Source organism: Cyphellophora europaea (assembly GCF_000365145.1).
Source record: "Cyphellophora europaea CBS 101466 unplaced genomic scaffold supercont1.6, whole genome shotgun sequence".
Classification (NCBI taxonomy): Eukaryota; Fungi; Ascomycota; class Eurotiomycetes; order Chaetothyriales; family Cyphellophoraceae; genus Cyphellophora; species Cyphellophora europaea.
Window position 1 is genome coordinate 1,545,046 of NW_008481812.1, and position 25,683 is coordinate 1,570,728.

At 53.7% G+C, this 25,683-nt stretch overlaps 11 protein-coding genes across 11 annotated transcripts; 7 read left to right on the forward strand and 4 right to left on the reverse strand.

The window, feature by feature from the left end:
- Positions 1–2,680: 2,680 nt before the first annotated feature.
- On the reverse strand, positions 2,681–3,316 carry HMPREF1541_06801 (uncharacterized protein; the record flags this gene model as incomplete). Its single annotated transcript, XM_008721130.1, has 1 exon — positions 2,681–3,316. One exon carries the CDS (start codon positions 3,314–3,316, stop codon positions 2,681–2,683), a length of 636 nt encoding a protein of 211 aa, XP_008719352.1.
- Positions 3,317–3,559: 243 nt separating this feature from the next.
- On the forward strand, positions 3,560–4,597 carry HMPREF1541_06802 (uncharacterized protein; the record flags this gene model as incomplete). The annotated part of the gene is made up of 1 exon (XM_008721131.1): positions 3,560–4,597. The coding sequence occupies one exon, from the start codon at positions 3,560–3,562 to the stop codon at positions 4,595–4,597; it is 1,038 nt and encodes a 345-aa protein (XP_008719353.1).
- Positions 4,598–5,193: 596 nt separating this feature from the next.
- Positions 5,194–6,663, forward strand: HMPREF1541_06803 (uncharacterized protein; the record flags this gene model as incomplete). Its single annotated transcript, XM_008721132.1, has 1 exon — positions 5,194–6,663. The coding sequence occupies one exon, from the start codon at positions 5,194–5,196 to the stop codon at positions 6,661–6,663; it is 1,470 nt and encodes a 489-aa protein (XP_008719354.1).
- A 2,399-nt stretch (positions 6,664–9,062) lies between these two features.
- On the forward strand, positions 9,063–10,712 carry HMPREF1541_06804 (uncharacterized protein; the record flags this gene model as incomplete). Its single annotated transcript, XM_008721133.1, has 1 exon — positions 9,063–10,712. One exon carries the CDS (start codon positions 9,063–9,065, stop codon positions 10,710–10,712), a length of 1,650 nt encoding a protein of 549 aa, XP_008719355.1.
- A 1,917-nt stretch (positions 10,713–12,629) lies between these two features.
- Positions 12,630–13,070, forward strand: HMPREF1541_06805 (uncharacterized protein; the record flags this gene model as incomplete). Its single annotated transcript, XM_008721134.1, has 1 exon — positions 12,630–13,070. The coding sequence occupies one exon, from the start codon at positions 12,630–12,632 to the stop codon at positions 13,068–13,070; it is 441 nt and encodes a 146-aa protein (XP_008719356.1).
- Positions 13,071–13,853: 783 nt separating this feature from the next.
- On the forward strand, positions 13,854–14,421 carry HMPREF1541_06806 (uncharacterized protein; the record flags this gene model as incomplete). Its single annotated transcript, XM_008721135.1, has 4 exons — positions 13,854–13,954; positions 14,004–14,159; positions 14,211–14,277; positions 14,329–14,421. The coding sequence occupies 4 exons, from the start codon at positions 13,854–13,856 to the stop codon at positions 14,419–14,421; spliced, it is 417 nt and encodes a 138-aa protein (XP_008719357.1).
- A 641-nt stretch (positions 14,422–15,062) lies between these two features.
- HMPREF1541_06807 (uncharacterized protein) lies at positions 15,063–16,082 on the reverse strand (the record flags this gene model as incomplete). Its single annotated transcript, XM_008721136.1, has 1 exon — positions 15,063–16,082. One exon carries the CDS (start codon positions 16,080–16,082, stop codon positions 15,063–15,065), a length of 1,020 nt encoding a protein of 339 aa, XP_008719358.1.
- Positions 16,083–16,551: 469 nt separating this feature from the next.
- HMPREF1541_06808 (uncharacterized protein) lies at positions 16,552–18,360 on the forward strand (the record flags this gene model as incomplete). The annotated part of the gene is made up of 1 exon (XM_008721137.1): positions 16,552–18,360. The coding sequence occupies one exon, from the start codon at positions 16,552–16,554 to the stop codon at positions 18,358–18,360; it is 1,809 nt and encodes a 602-aa protein (XP_008719359.1).
- A 174-nt stretch (positions 18,361–18,534) lies between these two features.
- HMPREF1541_06809 (uncharacterized protein) lies at positions 18,535–19,513 on the reverse strand (the record flags this gene model as incomplete). The annotated part of the gene is made up of 2 exons (XM_008721138.1): positions 18,535–19,398; positions 19,448–19,513. 2 exons carry the CDS (start codon positions 19,511–19,513, stop codon positions 18,535–18,537), a joined length of 930 nt encoding a protein of 309 aa, XP_008719360.1.
- Positions 19,514–20,173: 660 nt separating this feature from the next.
- Positions 20,174–22,586, forward strand: HMPREF1541_06810 (uncharacterized protein; the record flags this gene model as incomplete). Its single annotated transcript, XM_008721139.1, has 3 exons — positions 20,174–21,569; positions 21,951–22,180; positions 22,236–22,586. The coding sequence occupies 3 exons, from the start codon at positions 20,174–20,176 to the stop codon at positions 22,584–22,586; spliced, it is 1,977 nt and encodes a 658-aa protein (XP_008719361.1).
- A 717-nt stretch (positions 22,587–23,303) lies between these two features.
- HMPREF1541_06811 (uncharacterized protein) lies at positions 23,304–25,076 on the reverse strand (the record flags this gene model as incomplete). The annotated part of the gene is made up of 5 exons (XM_008721140.1): positions 23,304–23,991; positions 24,071–24,205; positions 24,345–24,400; positions 24,466–24,892; positions 25,018–25,076. 5 exons carry the CDS (start codon positions 25,074–25,076, stop codon positions 23,304–23,306), a joined length of 1,365 nt encoding a protein of 454 aa, XP_008719362.1.
- Between the last annotated feature and the right edge of the window lie 607 nt (positions 25,077–25,683).

A 25,683-nucleotide genomic window follows, 5' to 3' on the forward strand; every position in this document is an offset into this window, starting at 1 on the left:
GATAAATCGAGGGGCACCCAAGTCTTCTTCGGTCGACGGCCCTGAGGAGGATCCGGTCGCTTGGACTTCTTGCTATGAAGTTGTGAGTAGTGACGAAGGAACTGATGGTGGTTGAAGATACCCCATGTTGTAGTAGTCACCTGAATATGCTTCTCTTAATTGTACCGGTGACTCTTGTGGTTGAGCCTGCGCTGAGGTGACGAGAGATCAACAAATGAATATTGACAACTGGTATTCAGCAGCAGCTTTTGCCACGTTCATGTGGAGGAGGTTACCAAAAAAGAGGACTTGTGGAAAGCTCAAAGGAAGATGCGGCTTAGTTGTCCGACTCTCACTTCACCGACACTATAGCAACTTGCTACTTCCTTTCCTGTAGAATGCTATTTGCGGTGAGTTCAGGGAAGCCACGCATCAACTTTGTCGACCCCCGATGCACAGCTACGTCGAGGCTTGGCGATGTAGCCTTCGGCTCTTCAACCTCTGCATCGAGAGATCATTTCGTGGATCTCGCAGCCATGCTCTTGAGATTCTCAAGATCCTGCCCTGATAAGGAGCGGCTCGCCGCCTGCTCGATAACCGGTTGCAGTATCATATCCCAACTTTTCCTGCGGCAGATCTTCCACTGACTTGATGGCTTTTACGCATTCTCGTATCTCACGGTCCTTGGCGTTGTAGAGGCTACGCTCGAATATGCGACGGCAGTAAGCTTCAAGCTCGGCAATATGAAATAGTCCGCGAGAACGAACATGTTGAGATGGAGCAGAGCGTCGCTCTTGATTCAGATGGGTTCCTGGAACTTCTTCGAGTTCTTCTGCCAGCCTTCCCAACATACTTTGATGATAGACTTCGCCTCAGCTCAATGTGGGCGTATGTTGAGACAGGGTACTTTTGGCCATCGTTCCAACGTTCACCGCGCCACGACCTTCGATTCCCCATTGCGCTTGACTTCGCTGGCTGTTCATGGGGGCAGGGATGCACTTCTTCGAAGAGAGCTATGCCTGCTCATTAGCAGGTCGGAAAGATGTGATTGTTCAGCAGACTTAGCAGCAGCTGCCGAGAGATGCTGGAAAAGATGATACCCTCCTCGATGGATAATTGCGGCTCGGAAGACGGCCACGAGATAATGCTATGCACTTTCATCCCAAGACTGGCGAATAAAGCCGTCACAATGGCGCGGCATGTTGCATGTGCTTGCAATACAGACATCGAGCTGTAAGACATTTCGCAGGGCGATCGAGCATCCCAAACTCCGTATATGATTTTCGTGCAGTTGTCGCAATGCATGGGCATCGTAGTGGCTAGTAGAGTACCTCAATCGCCATACATGCTGCTATCATCCCTGTTGAGGCTCTCAAACCAGCCCTCTCTCATAACAGGATGCCTGAGTATGCGGCCTGTTTCTGAACTCGACACTGAACTTCTCCGGTCGATGGACCTTGCATAATAGGAAGGCGGACGACTTTCGAATTCACCGCTGAATGGCCGTTCCCTGACGGTTTGGGCAATACTAGTGGTGTTGGTGGTACCAGTGAACATACTTCCGAGGCCAGTTCGAGTCGAGATGACTGACGATGTGTCCGAATATTCGCCCGCTTCGGAGAGTCCCGGGCTGTTTTGAGGCGGTTCTACAGCGAAGGATGCCGCAAGACGTTGTTTCTCATTCTTCTCATCATAGGTCATAGCTGGAGGACTGGAGTACTGTACGGCGGCTGAGTATGGGGGTGGTGCTTCCATGTGCTCATCGTAAGACAATGGACGATCGACTACATAGGCTCGTGGAGGTGGGCTGAGGATGGAAATGGTACGGGCATGGCGCGCTTCTGCTTCTCTAGCTGCCTGCGACTTCTCCTGGGTGCGCTTGTCGGCTAGCGAACGTGTCCCACAGCACAACATCATGGCGATCTTCGCGGGGTGATCGACTAAAGCGACTGACGATCTATTTTGATAAGAACATCCAAAAACCAGCGATATACATGCAAGTTACAAAAGCACAAAGATGTTCAACGCCAACCCCTGACGTGCATCAGAACTGAAGAGCGAAGTAGAAATGAAGGGAGGGAGGGAAGTTCGGCTCTTCGAACAACCAGGCATCCAGGTTTCGAGGTCGTGCCTCTAGGCTTTTTTAGGCTAGTGCTCTTGGGGCGGACCTTGTCCGACCAGGTCAGATCCTGCTTGTTATTGTTACTACGTTTAACTGCCCGACTAAGACAACTGGCTTCACTGTGACAAGCCACAAGTCTGTCTCTGTCAGCCTCTCCTGCTGGCGGGGATCCACATGTGAGTTTGGTAGGAATGGCCGGATCTTGTGCCTCTCGGTCAAGGAGCGAAGATGGAATCCACCCAGATCCGAAACCAGGATGCAGCAACTCCAAGCACTCGAGGCCCCAGTCGTCACCTGTGCATCAAAGGGCATGACTCGTGAGTACGAGCTCAGAGTGGGGCTCTTTCATACAAAGAATCCGCAGAAAGCTGAACCGGCTGCCGTGATCTTCGAAGGAAGCCCTTGCGAGAATACGTGCTCTTCAACCGTGCACAGATGTACTGGCATGAGAAGGCGGTATCCAGGCATAGCAAGAGGCTGCGTTAATAGAACTGACCATCTGCGGAGAAGTCTGAACAGTGATTGTTCGGTCAATTCTGCGAGAAGGTGCGCAGCTGTTGGTATTGCAGAACCATCAATTCATATATCTTTGATCAATGATTCCTCAAGCGGTTTTAGACTGTCAATCATGAGTTCCAGCTTCTCGTCCATCTTCCGCATTTCCTCTTTCTTCAGCGTGTTCTCTTTCAGCAGTTCATCTTTGATCTTGACAAGGCGGAGACGCTCTTCTTCCATCTTATCACGTTCTTCCTTTTCGTGCTCGATTCGTTTGGGCATAAGTTCCTCTTCCGAAAGCCCAGCTTGGTCTGGAAACAGGCCAACGTACTCATCCGGCGAAAGCAGCGGTAAACGCATATAGGAGTGATCATAGCCTTCGCATGCGGCTATCTCTCCAATAAGATGCTTCTGCTCGTAGTAAAGATTTTGCAACTGGAGTAATAACCGGTCCACCTCTTGCCTGGCTTCTGCCGTCTGCTGTTTGGTTGCGCGGACACCGAGCGCCGACCGTCGGTGCAGGGTCCTCAACTTTGTGAGGTAGACGTGTAGGAGCTTTTGTTGTGACGAGAGTTGGAGTTTCAGTTCTAGGGAGGGATTTTCAGATGTAGCGTTCTCCTCTAGCCAGTCGAGAATGGCTTGTACCTGGCGCAGCGCAGCATGGGAAGTTTGCAGAAGAGGCTGAAGCGACGAGTCGCTGACCATGCTTTCGACGGTCATCTTGTAAACACGCGAAGGGCGGTACTCATTTGGGCTTTGTTGATGTCCACAATGCAAAACATTCGGCTGCAGCATGCACAAGTAGACTGTTCGACCTGAAGACTGAGTCGCTCACGGATACGGATCAGACGCGGAGTTCAGCCTGATATGACAGCCTTGCCTTTGTGACCAATCATATACCAATCGCGATCTTCAAATATTCTCGACACGGCCACGGCGAACTCTCCTTCTATGTATCATGCAATGGCGCCGAACAGAGGGCCCGACGATGTCCAGCAAGACGAAGATAGTCTTGTCAACGACGTTGGAAATTTATCAATAGACACTGCGTCTCGGCCAACAGACGAGGAAGTTCCACCACATCTGTCTCACGACCCAGCCAGCAACGCGAAGCGTTCTGACCCATTTCAATTCGGCCAGCGTTATCTCAAAGATGAGGACGACGTCTTTGAGTTCAACGCGTGGGACCATGTCACCCCGGACGCAGAGCACTACGAGTTCTGTGAGGCCCAATACGCCAAGCAAAGGGCTGCCCCCGTATCCTCGTACGACAAGAACCGCTTCAACTCACAGCCCGAGAAATGGTGGGATCTGTTCTACAAGCAGAAGACGAGTACATTCTTCAAGGACAGGAAATGGCTTGTCCAAGAATTCCCCATTCTGAGCGACATAACGAAACCCGATGCTGGGAAGAAGGTTCTTCTCGAAGTTGGAGCAGGGGCCGGCAACACCGCATTTCCTGTTATGCGAATGAATCAGAACCCGCATCTTCAAGTGGTTGCAGCTGACTTTAGTAAGAGAGCTGTCGAGACAATGAGGAGTGCCGAAGACATTGAAGCCAAAGTGGGCAAAGTCAGGGCGGAGCAGTGGGATGTCACAGGAGAAGTGCTGCCTGAAGGCCTGGAGGAGGGGATCTGTGATATCGTGGTTATGATCTTCATCTTCTCGGCACTCACTCCAGCTCAGTGGACAAACGCGGTGAATAATGTCCACCGTCTACTCAGACCCGGTGGCTATGTCCTCTTCAGAGACTATGGACGAGGAGATCTGGCTCAGGTAAGATTCAAGGCTGGACGGTGGATGGACGAGAACTTCTATGTGCGGGGCGATGGCACCCAGGTCTACTTCTTCGAGAAGGATGAATTGGAGAGTATCTGGGGGCAAGACTTCAACGTGCTCGACCTAGACGTTGATAGGAGGCTGATCGTCAACCGCCAGCGCAGGATTAAGATGTACCGGTGTTGGATACAAGGCCGCTTCCAGAAGCCCGAAGTAACTTGACCTGCATGAAGCACGCACGGCTGAAGCCGGCGACCGTGGCGCGGCCTCGCTATCATTCCCGTGGCGAGGTGATAGGCCAGGACTGGCCGATGTACCCCCACATTCACATGTTGTCGCTCAACGGCATTAAATGGTATGGACAACAAAGAATTCTAGAACCCCAAGTCACAATCATCCTGGCGTTTTTGTCACTACATGTGCAAATCTGCGATGCGTCGATTGGCTCGAGGTATAATAAAATTGATGACGAGGTGCCGATCTTTGCCAAGCTTCTCCAGCCTTCGCCTTCGTCTCTCTCGCAGCGACAGGTCCACCCCCAAGTCTCTCACGCCTTGGATGGAGAACTGCTTCTGCTCCCAGACACCGCTTGCCACTCCCCCCACTGTTGTCGCTCATTCGGTTCTTCGCTGTAGTAATACTCAACGCCTGTCATTCCCTATATACCTCGAATAGACCCTAACGGCCAAATTTCCATCCTACCCGAGCCACCCGACCGCGTCATTGACTGCCATTGCCTCCTATGCTATTCCGCAACTTGCTTCTGCTACGTTCCTGAAGCCCTCTTCAGGCCTCTGGGGTACTTCAGACCCTTCGACATGTCCTGTGTCACTGCTTCCATGACTCTGGAAGTTCCTCCGCCCGCAAGCCGGGCTTCGAGTACGTCTCGCGAGAGTTACGATACATCTACCCTGCTCCAGCGCGGGCGACGGCATTCCTACGATACCTTCAGACCTCGGTCTGTCAGCTTGTGCAATGCAGATGCTGTGTTTGTGAGGGTCGACATCTTCTTGAACGAATTGAAGAGGCGACTCGACCGCCTAGAAAAGTACACCCATGAGAGTCGCCTCCAATTCGATGCTCAGCTTGAGCGCGGATACCATGCTCTGCGGGATGTGCGAGATTCATGCTCCTCATTCCCTTCGAGCGACCTTCTGTGGGGAGCTGCTCGTCACCGAGCTGCCATACTGGTCGAAACACTGGACACCAAATACAACGAGCTGATGCCCACTCGAGAAACATTCGAGCAGAAAGCCCAAGCTTCGGTGAAGGTCATGGAGACATATCTTTCCGAACTCGAGGCCCGCACTCACGCAGGCCGTAACGGCAAGCATCTCATAGCCACCACACGTGAAATCTTGGAAGATGGCTACGACAAAGCTAAGCATGCCCGCGACCTGCTCGCTGACAACATTGCATACGCCCTGTCCCGAGCACGTGAAACTCGCCTCATTACCTACGAAGACCTTCCCCATCCCTGGCGAGGTAACCCACATATTCTGAAGGGCTACCGCTTCAATGAAACGTCCCTCGACTGTATCATCAGTGTTTTCCGTCCTTCCAACGAGACTATCAACATCTGGTCCCACTTGATCGGCTTCTTCATAGTCCTAGGGCTGGCCCTTTATTTTTACCCCGCCACCACAATCTATCCTCTCTCCACCAAATGGGACATCCTCATCGCGGGCTGTTTCTTTGCTGCCGCCTGCAAGTGTTTGATCTGCAGCACCATGTGGCACACCATGAACAGCATTGCCGACAAATGCATTCTCGATCGCTTCGCATGCGTCGACTACTCCGGCATTGCGCTGCTCGTCGCGGCATCAATATTGTCTACCGAATGGACGGCCTTTTATTGCGAGCCCGTCTCTCGTGCGGTGTATATGTCCCTAACAATAGCACTCGGCGTTGCCGGCTCTATTCTGCCCTGGCGAGAGAGTTTCAATCGCAATGACATGGCCTGGTTTCGTGTACTGTTCTACGTAACGCTCGCATGTACTGGCTTCGCGCCAGTCATCCAGTTGAATTACACACGGGGGCCAGAATGGACGTTCTACTTCTACGCGCCGATCGCCAAGAGCGTTATGGTGTATCTGACAGGTGCAATCATCTATGCATCCCAGGTCCCGGAGAAGTGGTGGCCCGGAAAGTTTGATTATGCTGGAGCGAGCCATAACATCTGGCATCTCGCAGTATTGGGAGGGATATTGTTCCACTATACGGCAATGCAAGAATTCTTTCAGGGGGCTTTCGCTAGAAGACAAGAAGATGGCTGCTGTTTGTCATGATTCGCTGGCGAAAGAGTGTGTTAGAATTTGCGTCAGAACCCGACATCAGGCAGGACGTGAAAGCTGCGGTGAAGATTCCGACGACTCGTGGACAGTTGCAATTGAACTGGATTCCGACCTCTGTATCACATTGCCAGACGAGTCTATGCGTCTCACCGCGCCAACAATATCCCCTACGAAACCACCATGCAGGATGATTCAATCAAATGTTGGTGAGGGACACGGTGATCAGCGGATCGCCATCTGGAGATTGATTGCTTCAACACATATATCAAGGCATTGCGATAGGAGCAGGAGCGAGAGCGAGGCGAGAACGAGGCGAGAGCATAGCGCGGCGTTTTTATTTCAACTACTCTGGTTTTCAAGATTCATTTTTGGAGATGGCAGGCCAAGCTTGCCGGCTTGTGGTACATATGCTTTTGCATTGCGTGGTTCAGCATGAGATGGAGTGATGTGCATAGCGGTATGTCTGGCTCATGAGCGATGAGACGAGATGGGATGGATTGCATGGCTGATGCCGAGAACTGCATGAAGAGTGGCTGAGGGTCTTCGCAGATGAGGGCCGGATTTATTCGATTCCAGGACACAATCTATACTGTCAGATCATTCGCATCACCTTTCCTTGGCTTCAGAAACTAACATGGCGGTCGTGTACTTGCTGGCGAGCCAGCACCGGATGAATCATATTCTTCCGATAGATGCGGCTGGGACGTTCGGCTATGGGGACTTTGATTGATGTAGCCAGCTGCATCGTATACATCAGAACGAGTCCTCGGAATAACAAGCCAGGCTACAGTACTTTCCGGGTGGCAAGCCCGGTACATCGTCTAATTAAAGTCTGCGCGCTCAAAGTGCGCACACGGCTCGTCCCACGCAGGCACTCGTGACTTTCGCTGCTCCGAGCAGAACGACAAAGTATGTATACTTGTGTCAGAGTCGGAGTGTTCCCTCAACGTTGCATCTTCTATGAAAGAGACTCGACAATGAGCACTTGCAAGATTGCGGGTTGTTTGCAAGGGTTCAGCAGCAAGCATGAGCGAGTAATTGCGAACGTTTGTCACAGCCATGATTACGATTCATTAGCCACGTAGGCAAGGAGTCTTCCTGGTCACGTCTGGGTGGGCGAGATGATTGACTGAACTCTGGGAGTTCGCAATTCGCTGCTCCTAGCAGCTGTGTCAAGACATGTGCATTCTCACCGAAATATCACCATAGGCTTTAGACCAGCATAGGTTGTGCGTGTAATCGTGGCTCTGGGAGTCTGTGGCACCTATGGGAGGTATGGTGTCAGAGCAAGGCAAGGGTCTCGTCACGCGACGGACTTTGTCTTTTGTTCTCGAGGAGTATCTCGAACGTTTCAGGGACGGATATACTTTCAGCAAGATGGTCGTTGAAATTCGTGTAGCTGGACTGGAGTGCCTTGCGAAGGTTGCTGGCTCCATGCCACGTCTTCTAGAAAGCGGCTCTCGCGTATGCATGTGACAGTATGTTACGGACGAGACTGTAGTCTCGTTCTTTCCGAGATAGCCAGGTCCCTGTGAGGCTTAAGGAGAAGCTCGAGCCTGCTTCACGGTCGTAGGCCGGCAACGTACCTACTGGATAATAGACTTCGAGACCCTCCGTTCGATCCCGGTCGTGAGAAGATCAGACATCGAAGATGACCTAACCTCGTAAATTGATTATGTCAGGCTGCTCATATGGGGTCGGTTGATAATGGCGCAAAGCTTTAGCTCTTCAGTTCAAGATTGTCATCTGCGACTGTTGTACGGCCGTTGTCTAGCAGTGATGTCAACCCCAGGAAGATGCCATACATTTCCCGGGCTGCAACGATCTTGTCAGGAATGGGCAACCCGGCGAGCTTTTCGAGCGCAATAGCAGTTGCCTGTCCAGTGACCTAATTCATCGTTTGCTTTGCGCGCTCCGTGCTTCCGCGCCCCTCGCTGGTCAAGGTCGAAAACCGGGATAAGTAGCAGGGTCTTGGCGGTCGGGTAGAGATGGCAGAACAGTCTTTTGATATCCGTTCCGATGGCCGAGACGTTCATCAATCGGTCGTACAGCACGAGTTGTGGAAGATCGAACAGCGCCAGTCCTTGGGGTAGTCAGAGAATACACGGCTGAAGGCCTACGCCTGCCGAGTTCGGGTTCACGGTCTGCTTCTGCCAAGACTGTTGGTGGAGTTTCATCATCAGTTCCCCGAAGCAGTAAAGATGCGCCTACGTACCCCGGCTATACTTCATCAATTCGTGCTTCCAGAGTCAGGGACTCTGCTAGTAGTTCTGGCGATCAATCTACACGGCTACTATGGAAAAAGGATGCGACGATGGTATTAGGGGCTTGCTGTGATAAAACTGCAACACCCATCCCGGACCATCATGCCCGACTGATATAGTTGAAGCATCATGGCAACGTCAAACGTCCTAGCAATGACCATTGGCGCCAAGGAACAGCAACGGTCTCTGCAGAATGTGTTCAGAGTCAAGGATGGCAGAAGAAAGCACAGCTCTAGACCTGGCTCTCTAGCAGCGGAAGAGCTGTCTCAAGTTACCAGTGCGTCCGCGGTTGGGCAGCCTCGTGGTCGACGAGCCCACAGAAAGAGCCGCTGGGGGTGCAAAACCTGCAAAAGCAGAAGGCTGAAATGCGACGAGAGCAAAGATCATGACGGGGGCTGCCTCAAGTGTAAGGTCCGTGGAGTGAGATGTGACTACCTCTCGAGTATGGCGTCGATGAAGGATTATGAGAGGCTTTCAGGGAACCCACAGCAGGAGAAGTCGTCATATGAGAAACCGAAGTCGATCATATTAGACGATTCAAGGGAGAGGCAGAGTAGTGTTGTCGCCTTCTCATCGACGGGAGCAATGAGGCCCATCTCCCTCATCCGTCGGACTTCACCTCTGTCCTGTTCCAGGTCATGGACACCGCAATTACCATTCGAGTCACTGCAGGTGGACGGAATACCCTCTTCGCTCGCGGTGCTGCACCACTTTGTCAACATGACTGCCATGACATGTGGAAATTCCAAAAGTCAGATTATTGCCAGGACAGAGGTTGTGTCGTCGGCCCTCCAGACTCCATATCTCATGCATACTGTCCTGGGACTCGCAGCAGCTCATCTACGATCTCTCATGACATTCGAGATGCAGCCTCTTTCAGCGAAGCTCAAGGTCGCGGAGTGCTATCATTGGGCCAAAGCGATCAAAGGCTTTCGACGTGAGCTTGGTGGTATCTCTGCCGATGACGGAAGAGTAACAAATAGGCATGGTCATGTCACAAAGCACAACATGGATCAACTTCTGAGCACGGTCATGTTTATATCCATGCACCAGTTCTCGCAAAAGGATGACTCAGATCTCGCAGAGGGCGGTGTCTCGGCCCCATGCAGCTTCGTTTGGCTCGAAGATCAGTCAGCACGAGAGGTTGCTCTCAAATGGCTCGGTATCCAAGCAGGGTTTAAAGGCCTTCTTCAAGCCATGGAACCGTGGCTCGCATCAAGCTTTTGGCTTCCGATATTCAGAACTGTTGACCACGATGGGGCATTCAGTCTCCGTGTGTTGGCCGCTGAAATAGATGACACAGAATACACGCCAAGCAGCAAAATCGATTTGATCGAAGCCAATTTCCTGCGTCTTTGCAATATTGCCGCCGACTCTGACAGCGAGCAGCCTTATTACATCAGTCTGGAGACTATGCTGTGGTGCAGAAGGATGAGACCTATTAGCGCTGAGAGCTTCACCAAGCTCCTGACCTTCGTCTCGCGCATAACGCCCTCTTTTCAGCAACTCTTGATTGATCTGGACACAGCAGCATTGGTGATACTGGCTCACTGGCTTGCTTTGATGCTTGAAATTGGTCACTGGTGGATCGTTGGTCGCTGTCGGCTCGAAGTCCGCCAGATTGTACAATTCTTGTATCAACGAGATGTCGTGGGCCGACCGGATCAGCGTGTTAAAGCACTGCTTCACGAGCCTGCAGTCGCTATTGGAGTGTCACTAGACGATAGCATGGAGGCAGAGGTACGCGAAGCATCTAGTCGTGGCTGCCAGTTCAGATAGCAAGGACAGAACAGCGTCTACGCCACACTTGAGTAAACAAGCACTTGTTGCCGATCCATTTGCTTTGAACTCAAGCCGCGGCTGTCCGAGAAAGACGGTACGGCCAAGGTCGACGAGAGCCACGGAGCTGCGGGAACATCGTTCCAGAAATAATATACGAGCCAACAAAACAGATCAGTAATTAAGACTCCGAGGTAGGAGGGTACTGTGGTACGAGTCCTCGAAATAATTTCGGGACAGTTCCAACCGGTTTGTCCAATTGGGCCATCCCCTGGCGTACGGGTCCTGGTCCTAGGGTTGCAGCTACGGGAAGCAGAATGGAACTGGCTGAATGAAACACCAGAAAGCTACGTACGGCGGAAAGGTACAGGTACCAGTAGATCATCAGGATCAGAAATGGCGCGCGGAAGGCCGCTGGGATGACCGGATGACCGAGCTCGCCCTTGCATCCTCACGGCGGACGGCCCTTGGTGCAGACCGAATCGAAAGGGTCTACCCAGCTTTGCAAGATTATGACGTGCCGAAGCCCTGCGGCTTTTAGGCTTCTGGGACCCTGGCTGTTGCTTGCATCGGCGTCCTGCAGCTCATTGCCGACGCAACGTACATCTTCCGCCGTCTCGAGTAGTGGAAACGCGTTTGATCGGACCATGTACACACCTTGTCTATCTCTCTGACTAACAAGCATCTATGGAATACAGTCACGCTTCTGCCGTGCTTACCGGATTACTACACTCTGTTCGCGTGCCTTGCGATCTCGTCATGTACACACCCCTTGGTAGACTTTCGCTTGACCTTTGACCTCGACTTTGCTGCATCCGGTCATCTGGTTATGGTTCTCGCATGCGTGATTCCATGCTTCCGAAGCCTCTCCCGCACACTCTATTCAGATCTTCTGGCCCAGGCATGCACCTCTTTGTTGCCACTGTCTACGCCTTGAAGCCGGGCTATCAGACATCCCAGTCGCGCATACCGGCTGCCGTTCTCCGGTCTAGGTCATTCACTGCTGTCTTTGCAAGACTAAACGGCGCGGTTGCTACTGTATCTTCGTGGCAGAAAAGACTCATCATGAATGATCTGGCTCGTTCGACACGACGCTCATCACCAAAACCACGTGTTTCCTGACAATCATATATCTACCATCCTCGTACTTTTCCTGCTCTGCCCTCGACTAATTCACCCTGGTCAATACGTGTTGTTGGACCTTGCCACACTCCTTCATGCCATCTCGCCTACTGACAGAGACAACCTCAGCAATCACTTACCCATCCAACATTGAATAACACGGTCGGGTCACGCTAGGCCCTCCCCGACGCACTCCACTTTCCCATGTCGTCTGGTGAAGATGGGTCAAGGCAGAACAGCCCAACCTCTGCTGCACCTGAAGGAAGTTCCCCACAGAGCTCAAGGCGAGGGTCGACGTCGCGCCACAGCCAGGGTCCGGCCAATATTATCGAGTTCGTGGACAGCCAGGATCCCAACGTCAAAAGTGCCATTCAGCGGCATACAGCCTATCATTCTGCTGCCCAGAGGCGAGATGCACGATTGCGCTCACTCCGGCGAGGAGCTCAGCCCAGAGTTCTGGAGTGGGGGAGAAGACCGGTTTCCGAACCCCCAGGAACCTCACCAACCGGCAGCGCAGGTTCGCCACCGTCCTTACCGGTTAGCTTCACCAGATCACATACTGTGGACGACCCCGGGATAGCAGCCGATATACTCGACTTTCCAGCTTTCTCCTCGGCGCCCGGCAGCAGGTCAATATCACCGAGAGTACCTCTGTCGCCGCGAGAAGAAGAAACCCTTCAGTTGTGTAAGTTTTCTCTCATGTTGTCTGTCTTGAGTTATAGGCCAAGGCTGACTGGACCAGATTTGCGTGATATCTGCCCTACAGCAAGCCCACTTTCGCTCCTAGATTCGGTCATGTTCTTTATGCGCGCAGACGAGGCATCTACACAGCTGCTTCTGGCATATTGCTATGCCATCTCAGCTCAGAGACAGCAGAACAGTGATGTCGCGACGGAGCAACGGCAACAGGCGCAGCAATATTTTGGACGAGGGACCAACATCCTATGGAACCGCCTCCGGAACCCCAGACATGCCAGCTCTGATGCTAACATTCAGGCTGTGCTATTACTTGTGGTGTATACCTCTGACTTTGGACAGGCTGACGAAGTGAACATTCACGCAGAAGCGTTACGTACTATGGTGGTACAGCGCGGTGGCGTACGGATGATCGACAGCACGGTGTTGCGCAGTCAGCTCGAAAACATCCAGACCTCCCGGAAATTCCACCTGACGTTCGGGCCGGATCATGCATGCACTGCACCGCGCCGGTTTCCGGACCCCTTCTGGCGAGTATAATCGCGCTAGATGTCGTCTGCTGGCTAGCGACCTGATGGGAGGTGTGAGAGCAGTGGCAGTTGATCTTGTCATGGCAGATCATTCATTCGTTCCGTTTTGGGAGAGTGGCAGTAACACCCATCCTGCAGGACCAGGACCACTACTGTAGACATGACCATCTAATACTGCTACATGAACATATCTGATATGACAGGGACAATGCACAATCTGGTTCAACGCAGAGACAGCGCCTGGACATAGTTTTGGGAGGTGAGGTGATGTTGAAGATGGAGAGTCCAATGACGTCAGCCGCAGTTGCAGCCCACAGCGCGAATAACGCAGCGCTGCGGCAGGGGTCTCGGGGCCCAACGTGCAGGCGCCGACCTGCCACCTATGGCGATAACCACGGCGTACAGCCAGAATTGAGCCTGGCCCAACCTGAAGTCAATTCCTCACTCTCCTCCCCACCAACACACACATTTCTGCCCCTCCACCTCATCATTCTAAACACCTACGAGTATCGCTTGTTTTGACCTCGTAGATACCCCAGAGCGCAGCATTCGTATTTCCCTCCCGTCTCTCCCCCGACTCAACCGAGAGCTGTATAGCTGCGGCCCAGAAAAGCGGAAATCTTTTGCATCATCGGCGGAGTACAATCGCACCCCAGTCGACGAACTGCTGCACTCCCTGCTCACTGCAGATATTCACCTGCTCCAATCCTCCTGCGATTGCAGCATACCCCAGTACCCGTCGCTTCTCGCACCTGAACTATCCAGGCCTCTCGCGGCCTCAAACACCTTCAAGATGTCGGGCGAAGCGTGGTTATACCTGCTCGCCGTCCTCATAAATGCCGTCAATCTCTTCCTGCAGGTCTTCTTCACTATCATGTACAGCGATCTCGAATGGTAAAAGCGCTCCCCATGGTACTAATCCCCCCGGCTAACATGGTATCAGTGACTACATCAACCCCATCGACCTCTGCAACCGCCTAAACACGTACATCGTCCCCGAGGCTGCCGTACATGCCTTCCTTACCTTCTTATTCCTTATCAACGGCTACTGGCTAGCATTGGTGTTGAATCTACCTCTCCTGGCATTCAACGCAAAGAAGTATGTACCCGAATCTCTCATCAAGGCGCATCAAACTAACCGCATCAACAGAATTGTTGAAAACCAACATCTCCTAGATGCGACCGAAATCTTCCGCAAATTGAATGTCCACAAAAAGGTATGTCGAGGCTGTAGCAAAAATTCGACCTCAAAGCTGACCTGAATCAAGGAATCTTTCATCAAGCTCGGCTTCCACCTCGTTATGTTCTTCTTCTACCTCTATAGCATGATCGTTGCCCTTATCCGGGACGAGTCGACATAGCTGTATGATAGAGCGGCTCTCGCAATGAAGCATGGCGACTACTACTGATAAGGCGGTGACGGTTACTACGACTTGCCACGCGAGCCATCTCTGTTCGAAGCGCCATGTCTGGTTGCGACTTTGACACAGGAATTACAACGGCCGCGTCTGCTTCCATGATGGATGCAAGTCGACCGCGGAGGTGTTGACGCGTGGAGACGGAGTCGAGGAGGAAGAGGAATGATCGATTGAGCGTTGCAGGGTGGCTGTTCGGCGAATACCCCGGTGGTCTATGACGACTCATGAAGGATATAGATACTGTTGACAGACGAGCTTAAACAATGACACGATACCATGTTGGCTAGTGCTTCGTTTACGGCGAACAGCATCAGGATGGTCCCTAGCTTGTGCCACGCTAGACCCGGGCCTCGTCTTCTCGCTGTTCGGCTTCAATCTCTTTTCAGGTGTCGCTCATGCTGGCCTGCTCAGTAACAGCAGCTGTGCAACAATCCACAGGGCTTCTAGCCCTTCTCCACCCTCGCACGCCTGTCTCAACCACATCGTGGGCGATCGAGCCAGCCTATCCGAGGGTCCGTCGATCCCCCCTGCGATTACGCCCGGAACCCACCATGAAACCGCATCACGGCCGCCTCACGGCCGTCTCACATCTCCCTCTCAGCATAGAACCGCAGCATCTCTTCCTGTTTCGCCCGATACCACCCCGCCAGCGCCGGGTACTGCTCCGTCTTCCCCCACCACTTATCATGCAGACTCGCCACGTTGCCCAAGATATCCTCCTCCAGCGGCGAGCGGATGTTGTATGTGAAGGGCAGGTCCTGCCACGGCATCGCGCCGCCGGGCCGGTGCGCGTAGTTCAGCAGGCTCTGCTCCATCTTGCCGCCGTAGAAGCGGTCGGGGATCCGCAGGATCGAGATGTAGTATTCGAACATTTCCTGCGAAGGGGCGAGGAGCGCGAAGCCCATGTTGAACTCCTGCGCGTGGATGAAGTCGTCGTGCTCGCGGGTGGGCGGGTAGTGGTGTTTGGGCCCGTTGACTTCCGGGGCGGCGGCGAAGAGGTACTTTGCCGGCAGCGGGTTCTCGTCGAGCTTGATCTCGTTGGGTGGCGCGGAGAGGGTTGGGATGATGGTGGCGTTGGTTTCGTCGAAAACCGAGTCTAGAGGCCGTCGCAGGATTAGGTCCCCGTCGAGCATGAGGAGGCGGGAGTAGGCGGTCAGCTGCCAGGCGCGGAGCTTGCTCATGATGTGCGCCCAGGTTGGGCGTCTGGGCTTGAGCCAGTCGAGACCTTCCGTTACGAAGTCGATGGGGATGACGGTTGCACCATCGGCCTGCAGGCGCTGCTTGTTCGCTTCCTTCACGTCGGGCGTCGTCATCACGATGATAGGGAGGCTACGTGGTGAGCGTGTGCTGGGGTCATGGAGGATCTGATAGACAAGGAGGCGGGTCGCGAGAAAGTATACATCTTTCTCATCGTCCCCGACGCCAGTCTTGCCTAGCCATGTCACGTAGCCTAGCTTCTCATCTGACGATGTGGAAGGTGACTCTATGCCTGCCCTGCTCTCAGCGAAGTCATACACACTATGTCTTGACAAGAAGAAGATGGTCAGCAGAGCGAGAACAGTGATGGCCTGGGCTGTCCACCGCACAGGGATTGCGAGCACCATGCTGTGGTCCAGGCGAGATCGATCTGGCCGACATTATAAGGGCACAAGTACAACCTATCCGATTATATGGTCAACAAAGCTGCAGTTGAGCCGTTGTTTGCGGAGGTGTCATCTGCAAGCCATAGGGGTTCTAATTGTGGCCTGCAGTAGGTTCGTGCAACGCCACTTCCGAGCAGATCTCGGATGTGGAGATTGGTCGTCACTGCAGGGGTATGTCATTGTGAACTTGACGCGTTCATTTCGGGCAAGAGTCGCGTGAAGACATATCCGAAAAGTACAGAACAGAACTGAAACCGAAAGCAAAGTCATGAGCAAGGAGGTCCCGTCAGACCTCAGTAGTTCAGCCTCGTATGTCTTGGCATCGGTCGTCATCAGGCTGCCGGCTCATTTTTCTGGAATCAAAGAAACTGGTGTTTCTCAGACCACTCCGCGGCCTAAGTTCGCGCGTACTCCTCATCAAACGCCCAAGATGGCGAGTCTACTTGGCACAAACTACGACACAAGCGATGACGAGGCCGCGCCCGCGCCATCGAGGGCGAACCAACAATCATCCGTCCGGGCTGCGCCAGACATTTCCGTAGAGGTTTGGTCCCCAACCAGCGCTCACAGTGGCGGGCAAGGGTCTAATATCTTGCAGGGCACATCGCAACTTGAACTAATGCTGGCAAACCCCACGAGCAATTCATTGAGTGTGAATGTCTCGTACGATAATCTTGCCCGACCATCGCAAGGGCCCACGAACCCATATAAAACCGCCAACGGCAATGCGCTCAAGAGGAAGAACGTGTTGACCGGACATGCGGAAGAAACCGCCATATCAGAATCAACGTTCAGGACACAGCACCGTACTTTTCAAAGTCTAGGATACACGCAAGATCCCTCACAGAATGGAGCCTTTGTTGGCAACCAAGCAGCGATCGAGAAGTACGGCGGCAAGGATGTTATCCAGCTTGGTCACTCAAAAGAACAGAGCGCAGCAATCAGAGCGAAGCGACAAAAACGAGGTGATGCTAGCGTAGTCGAAGGAGACGGCATGTATCTTGGACCCTGGGCGAAATACCAGAGCGACGATGTGGCTTACGAGCAAGCCGAGCTGGATGCTGATCGGGAACTCGCCTCAGATGAAGAATGGGTTGAGGAAGGCATAGTACCAACACCGATGCCCGCGCCATCAAAGGACACAACTGCCTATGGCGAGGATACTTCAACAACAGAAACCACTGAGTTCCACGGCGCCTCCGAACGCGACTATCTTGGCCGGACGTATATGCATGTTCCCCAAGATCTCGACATCGATTTACGCAAAGAGCCCGGCTCTATCCAGAACTACGCTCCCAAACGCCTCATACATTCGTACAAATACCACAACAAGCCCATCACCACGCTCCGCTTCATCCCCAAGACCTCTCATCTCCTCCTCTCCGCATCAGCCGACACGAAAATCGCGCTGTGGGATGCATACCACGACCGCACACTTCTGCGTACCTTCTCCGGGCACTCCAAAGCCATCACAGATGCCAATTTCTCGCCGTCTGGCACTACTTTCCTCTCTGCTTCTTTTGACCGCCAGATGAAGCTTTGGGATACGGAAACCGGCAAGTGTATTTCGCGGTTCACTACTGGCAAGACGCCGCACTGCCTCGTCTTCCAGCCCGAGGGCAACGAGTTTCTTGCTGGCATGTCGGATAAGAAAATCGTCAGCTTTGATGTGCGCTCCGGCGAGCTCACTCAGGAATACGACCATCATCTTGGTGCCATCAACACGCTAGTCTTCGTCGACGAAGGCCGTCGTTTCATAAGCACATCGGACGACAAGTCTCTGCGAGCCTGGGAGTGGGGCATTCCCGTGCCCATCAAGTTCATTGCCGACCCCGAGATGTTTGCGCTCACACGTGCCTGCGTGCATCCCAGCGGAAAATATGTTGCCTACCAGTCCGGCGATAACCAGATCGTAGTATACGCAGCGGGCGACAAGTTCCGGCAGAACCGCAAGAAGGGTTTCAGGGGGATGAATACCGCGGGGTTGGCGGTGGACGTGGCGATCAGTCCGGACGGTGGTATTGTGGCCAGCGGAGACAGCGGCGGATACGTTTGCTTCTGGGACTGGAAGACAGGAAAGATGTGGCATAAGTTCTTGGCAACCGAGGGCAAGTTTGGTGGCAAGGGGAAGGAAGAGGGAAGGGTAGGCGAGCCAGTGACATGCGTGGTATGGAACGAGCAGGAGAGCAGTAAGGTCGCCACCGGAGGGAGAGACGGGGTCGTAAGATATTGGGATTGAGGTCGATCATCCCTTTGTGGGCGGACGATCTGTGCTAGATGGCTAATTGCACCGCAAGGAACGATGCAACGAGCGGAGAGATGTGTCCGCAATGTCTTCATATTAGTGATTTTACATGAAGTTCCCGTAGGATTGCTTTTGTACATCTTGAAGCCCCCGGGCACCACCAGACAATCAAGCAGACATTGGCTGAGTGAGCCTATCCACCAGGCGCTGATTGCGGGCAGCACCAGGCGCAGTGGTAGACTGCTGACCTTCCGTAGGCCGTACAACAACTAACCGAGCAACCACCTCGTCCCAATCGATCCGGTTCCACCAATTCTGTACATATACTTGTTTTCCTGCCAGCCCATAGTCTCGCATCCACTGATGCTCCCAAACCTTGAGGCACAAGATGGGCGTGCCGTCAAAACTTCGCTCATGTTCCAGAATCTTGTGGCGCGACTGATTCCCGAATGATCCCGCTGTCTGTCCGTCAAGAGGCTGCCGCCGTGCGTGTGCGGCCGCGAATGGGCTTCCGGCGTTGTATGTGCACAGGATACTGAGGGCGCTCTTGTCCAGGCCTCCGTCCTTCCCATCCGCCATCAGCCACACGTAGCCATTGCCGAACATGGCCATGGCCGTATCCACCATCTCATCACGTAGATGCTCCATGCCCTCGAACCACTCTTGTACACAGTTTTGGACAGTGTGATTGGGCGGGTGGGGTTCTGGGATGGCGGAAAGGCCATTGAAGAAGAAGTGGTTGTGGTGGGCTTGCGCGGCGTGGTTGTACAATGCGGCCTTCGAGGGTTGTTTGGCGGTGATTTCGTGGAGTTTTTTGACATGGATACTTTCGAGTGTAGTCCCCTGGGTCTCATCGTTCAGGTAGTCGCAGAGAGCAGTTTGATACTGGGTCCATGTTTCGTCATACGCGGCAGGGGAGAGGAAACCTGGGACGCCATATTTGCTGAAGACGGCGTCCTTGCCGTTTGAGAGCTCCGGCAGGTTGTGGTATGATCTAGGGAAGGGCTGAGATGAGCAGATCCGTGACGAGAGCTGCTGAAAGGTCAGTAGATGAATCGGTTTCGACTTTCCGGATACTCACGCATAATGATGGTCGCGTGACAGCCTGCAGAAGACTCTGCGGCCGCGCTCTCGGTCGAGGAATCATGACGAGCGACAGATCCGGACGCTTCTCGTGCAGGATATCCCCATGGACCGAAGTCTCGTGAACTTTTGCGAAGACGAGCATGCGGCGACCGAAAAGGGGAAAACGCAGCCTAACAATCTCAGCCTCGCCGATTCGACTCTCAGGTTGGCTAAGCGCCGGGAAGCGGCAATCTACAGACGCGTCGACGTATCTCGAACTGATCGTTTTGAAACAACACTGCCTTTTCTACATTTACACCTCTGCCCCCCATGTTTCATCATTGGAACGCTTTCACCCTATCGAGCCACTGTGAAGTTATGTATCCAAGCCTGCGCACTACCGAATTTAGCCCGGTCATTGCGCATCTACTCGCCGCTTCACCATGGACTGGCTGACATGGCAATTTGCATCCTCACTGCCCAGAACTGGCCAGAACTCGCGGTTGTTAGCGCTCTGTACAACAAAGTAGACCACAGGTGATGCTTCCAAGTATGGCTACGAAAGAAAAGTTCGCGCCTTGGTTCCTTTGACGAATCTCTTTATTTCCTTGTCATATGCTCGTCACCCGCGCCCAGATCGTTCCTAGTCCTCAGCACACCGAGTATTCTGCTCGATCGCTTCTTACTTGCGCGTTTCCCACCCCGGACATATTGCGTCCACCCATACTTATTGTTGACTCAAATGGACTCAAGATCGATATCGTACCGCGCATGCACACTTCTGGCGCTGCTGTCATTGCTACAACGCTTGAACGCTTCCCCATCTTTCCACGCTTCCGACATCCTTCTGCGGAGGGATCAACCAAACTGCAAGACGGTCGATCCCAGCTTACCAGATACTTTCAAGTGCGCATCAAACCAGGCTTGCATATCATTAGATAGCTCCTCGTCAGCACTATGCTGTCCTGCCAATTCGGACTGCTCATCCATTGGACCCATCAGCTGCGATGTCAGCAAACAGGATCCGGCGAAGAATCCCTCGTCTGGGGTGCTTACCAAGAAATTGAACGATGACCTACCCAGCTGTGGCACGTTATGCTGCCCGTTCGGCTACACTTGCTCCAAGAAGTCCGATGATGAGTTTCAATGCAATATTGACAACGCCAAAGCTCACTTTCTCGGCGCTTTCCCCGGTGCAGAGCCTAGCTCTAGTAACACAGCTTCCTCGACGTCTACATCCACCTCGACTTCGTCACCTGCGAGTACAAGCAAAGCCGCCACAACCACCACCACTTCTGCTTCCCTATCAGCCAGCAGTTCTAATTCGGCAGACGAGGACGCCAAATGTAACCCGTTCCCTCCTGGGCCATTTTTCGCTGGGCTCGTTCCAGGTGCCATCGTGGGGGCGCTGTCCGTACTACTCTGGGTCGGCTTCACTGGGCGTGCAAAAAAACCTCAAAACGGGAGCCCTGGGTCTTTGCAAAAACCAGAGAGGAGACCATTCATATCTGACCCCATCCCGATGGGAGACACGAGGGACAGGGCGGACTTCTTGAGGCGAGCGACAAAGAGAACAATGTCTATTTTCTCCACCAGGGATGGCGAAAACCGCGCCGACTCCAATCCCTGGAAGATGCCAACTCCGCCGGTGCCAAACAATATTCCTGTCGCTCCACCACAGCCGCCCGTGACACCTACCCCGGCAGGAGCAAACCGGGAGCGGGATCACGTGCCATCGCTGCAGAGCATCAAGATCTACACCCCTCCAGATCTTGTTCAGTATCCCAGTGCCGCGGTCTCGCCGCTGAGGACGAAGAAACTCAACCCGGAGCAGCATGATCCGCGGTTCGCCAGTCCCTTCACGTCTCCGCCGCGAGTAGACAACGCTCCAACATATGACAATCCGGTACGTGCCGAAGAGCCAATTGAGCTTGAAGCAAGACCTGCAAGCTCGGTCTACAACCAGTCCCTCCGACGCACCAGCTCACAGTTTGACTTACAGGCATCCAGACGCGCTAGCTCGCAATACGAGTATCCGATAGGGGAAACATTAACACCGCACAGGTATCAAGGCGACCCAAGCAAGAGAGATACGTCTTTCACTGCACTGATGGAGCATTGCAACATACCAGATGCAGGTGATCCCTACCCGGTGCCGAAGATACCCGAGCAGTACAAAGGGAAAAAAAGGTGATGAGATTGTCTGGCTTTGGGAAGATTGTCAATACTTTAGCAAGCGAGTTGCATTCATCAAGATACCCCAATTTGAACTATGCTGTTTTGTTCGTCCTCCGTGTTTGATCACTGCAGAAGATTTCCCAGCGAGGCTGCGGCCCCCTTTCTAGGCTAATGATGCTGCCAAGACTGCCCCTCCGGATCCCGTCTTTGGACGCGGCCATGTCTGCGGCCAAATTCCAGCAGACACTCGACTTCTCGCTTTGTCATACACTCAAACAACCTCCAGCCGTGCAGTAAATTGAATTTCCTTTGCCTTTCCGCCGTATCACGGTCTATGTCAGGATCACGCGAACCTTCGCCCTCCGCGGAGGAGCGCAAGAAGCAGGACGAGGCAGACCGCAAACGGGAAGAGGAGGAGCAGGCAAAGCTGCCCTACAAGTGGACGCAGACTCTCAATGAGGCTGAGGTCAGCGTGCCTATTCCAGGCAACCTCAAAGCAAGAGACTTGGTCGTGGATTTGAAAAAGACGCATCTCAAGGTGCAGATCAAAGGCCAAGATGCCATCATCGATGTGAGTCTCGAGATTATACTTGTACCTTGAGACGCCAGACTGACCCATGAATCAGGGAGATTTCCCCCACCCCATCATCGTCGACGACAGCACCTGGACTCTGACCTCCGGCCCCGACAACACCAAAGACATCGTGCTCACGCTCGCAAAGATGCCCAATTCGCACTGGTGGGCACACATTGTCACATCGGCGCCCAAAATCGACACCTCCAAAATCACACCTGAGAATTCGAAGCTGTCGGACCTCGACGGGGACACCAGAGGTATGGTCGAGAAAATGATGTACGATCAGGAGATGCAGAGGCAGGGCAAGCCGACCAGCGACGAGCAGAAGAAGCAGGACATGCTCAAGAAGTTCATGGAGCAGCATCCGGAGATGGACTTCTCGAATGCGAAGATGGGCTGAATGGGGCCGGACCAATTGTCGCAGATATACGTAGGGGTACTGCGAGCTATCAGCACCGTGACAACACCGCTATGAAGCAATGGAATAGCAGGAGCACGACATTCGCAGCGAAGTGGGGGATACATTGCATCTACCGGCAATGGCGTTCAGGGAGCGACGAGCCGGGACGTCGCTGATTTGGGCGCCGCCGAGGCTGGCGACAGCTACCGAAAAGCACCAGAGTTGCACCCGGCAAAATGTGCTGGCGGCGAGCGAGCAGCGAATTCATACCGCCACGACCAGGGACATCGTCCGGCAAGACCAGCAAGTAGCAGCATCAACCAAGCATGAGTCAATGGGCATCAATCATCCTCCTTGCAATTCCATCCCGCCCAGCTTCAATTCGACAAAGGTGTCCTTTCCAGGTCCGCTATTGTACGTGTTCGTGCTCGTGTTCGATCGCGAACCCTCTCCAATCATGATAGAAATGAGATGAGATGGGTTGCCTTGCCTTGCATGCAGCGACTCCCATGGTCATGGTCCATATAGAAAACGCAACACTACTGTCTCCTGCACGAATCTAGCCCTTCTCTGCCACATACAATTCTCAGGCAGTGAATGTCTTGGCGGACCATTTCTAGGTACTTACTGCATGTTCCCGCTCTTTTCCATAAACTCTTGTACTCCTCGGGCTTTGAGGAGAGGATATTTCATGCGTGCTAGTGCTGACATCCTCTATCAAAGCTCGTCCTTCTTCTGCAACCGATTCTTCCCCACCAACCTAAACCGCCACGCCTTGACATCATGTGCGCCCACCTCAGCGCTCACCGTCCCGCCGGCCTCAACCGTCCCCTCAAACGATCCCAACAACCTCGTATCATTCGCCGCCAGCCCTTCCCTCCAACTTATCCGCGAAGCATTATAGTACCCCTGCGTCTTGGGCCCCAGCTCTAGCGTCCCATTCAGCACCTGCCGCGCCACATCCGCCAGCATAGTAACATTCTCCGCCCACAGATCATACATATCCCAGCTCCTCAGCGACAGCTCGTTACCCGGCGTCCCGAAGATCCGCCACAGCGGCACGTCCAAGCCCTGCGTCTCATTCGCGGCATTGAGGAACACGACGACCTGGTCGCCCTGCCACAGACTGCCCTGCCAGACCTGGATCTCGCCGACACCCCACCGATCCTTGGTGTCGACCTGCTGCACGAAGCGGCGGGCGATGGCGCTGCCGCCGGGGTCCTGGTTGAGGGCGATGACGGCCGGGTTGGTGAGGATGGCGTAGTCTTCCGGAGACAGGTCGTAGAGCTTGTTGCCCATGATGAGCGGGGACTTGATGGCGGACCACATGGTGAAGTGCGTGCGATACTCGGCTGTGGTCATGCCGCCGTTGCCCACTTCGAGCATGTCGAGATCGATCCAGAATCTGAGGAGGACAAGGAGGAGGGTTAGACCCAGTCAGGGAAGGGGATGGTCGTTGATGTGCGCGTAAGGGCTGAACTTACCCCGGTCCCGATCGGCCGGCAATGTATGATGCCTTCCCTAAGATGTTGAGGACGCTGCATTGGTATCCGGGGAATTTTTGGCAGTAGAACTCGTCGGCGTCGCAGGGGCAGCCGTTGGATGGTTGGTCAAATGAACTGTACAAGTTTCAAAACTCGGATCAGCAATGTTGTCCCAGGGAAATGAGGTTCGTGGGGAAGGGAGGTAGGCATCGTACTCGTAGACTGCAATGCGTTAGAGAGCTGAAGGCCGTTGAATTACAGGGGTACAAGCAACTTACTATCGCCGCTCATTCTCGCCGAATTGGAGATGGTGCAACCCCATTCCCAGACCTGTGATTGTCAGTGACCCAATGTATGAGAGTATTGGATGTAGTCAGGGGACAATCGCATCTCACCTTATCGTCCCCCCAGTTGCACAAGCTATAAGTGATATTCCTCCCCGTGGCGTTCAAAGCATTCGCCATCGCTCCATAGCGATCATAGCTCAGCTTCTGCGTCCCCGCCTGGCCCTCATTGAAGCAATTGTCATACTTGAGGTAATCGGCGCCCAGGTCGGCCCACCAGCGGGCATCCTGCTGCTCATACCCCAGACTACCCGGGTAGCTGCCGCAGGTGAACCGGCCCGCGGAGCTGTAGACGCCGTACTTGAGCGACAAAGCGTGGAGCTCGTCCGAGAGGGCGTGCAGGCCCGAGGGGAACTTTTCTTGGTTCTCCACCAGGGAGCCATTGGCGGAACGGTCGCGTTCGGTCATGGCGTCGTCGAAGATGACGACGTCGTACCCTAGGTCGCGGAAGCCCAGGGACACGAGGCGGTCGGCGTTGCTGTTTGGAGTGGCGAGGAGGGTTAGTAGGTGGTCATTTGGGGAATGGGCATTCCGACGGTGGGAGAGCCTGCTGGGAGGTGCATGGCGAGCGGCTTCCCTACTCCTCGTTCATGGGAAACGTACTCTCTGATGGTGGTCTCGTTGTACGCCAGACCGTATGCATTGTACGTGTCCCAGCCCATGGCTGGGGTCTGAGCAAGCCCATTATACGGTATTTGGCAGGACATGATGAGTCCTTGGCGGTCGTTCTCTGCCTGATCCTGTCGCAGAATCGAAGCAACGAGCTACTATCGCAGCAACCGCCTCCGACCTTCCATAGCGTGATCGGGTCTTTATGTAATGAATTATCTCCAAGGAGGAAGCTCCCACCGGGAGATTACCGGTTCATGATCTGCAGCCAGGTAGTAGTTATCGACCGACTCGCTTTTGCGGGGAGAGCTGGTTGCTTCCACTTGCGTGGAGGCCCCGCATCTGAACAAATAGGCAAATAGCGATGTAGATGACGGCATTCGTCGGTTATAGGTAGCATGAGAAGGGACCGCCCGGGTCGGTTACAAGAGCTGTGGATCGTCGCCGCCCGGAAGTTTTCTGTTTCTTCTCATGAGCCTCTTTGCTAGCAGAGCAAGTATACTGGCTGGGTTCCCCGCCCATGTACCGCTGCCTGGCCCAGCAGCTGCTATCTCAGTCTCCTGGAGCATTACTAGCAGCAGTATCTCCTGCGACAACAACATCCGCATCTCAAAACACTCCTCTTCACAGAAACACTTTGCAGCGACCGGTTGTTAAGTT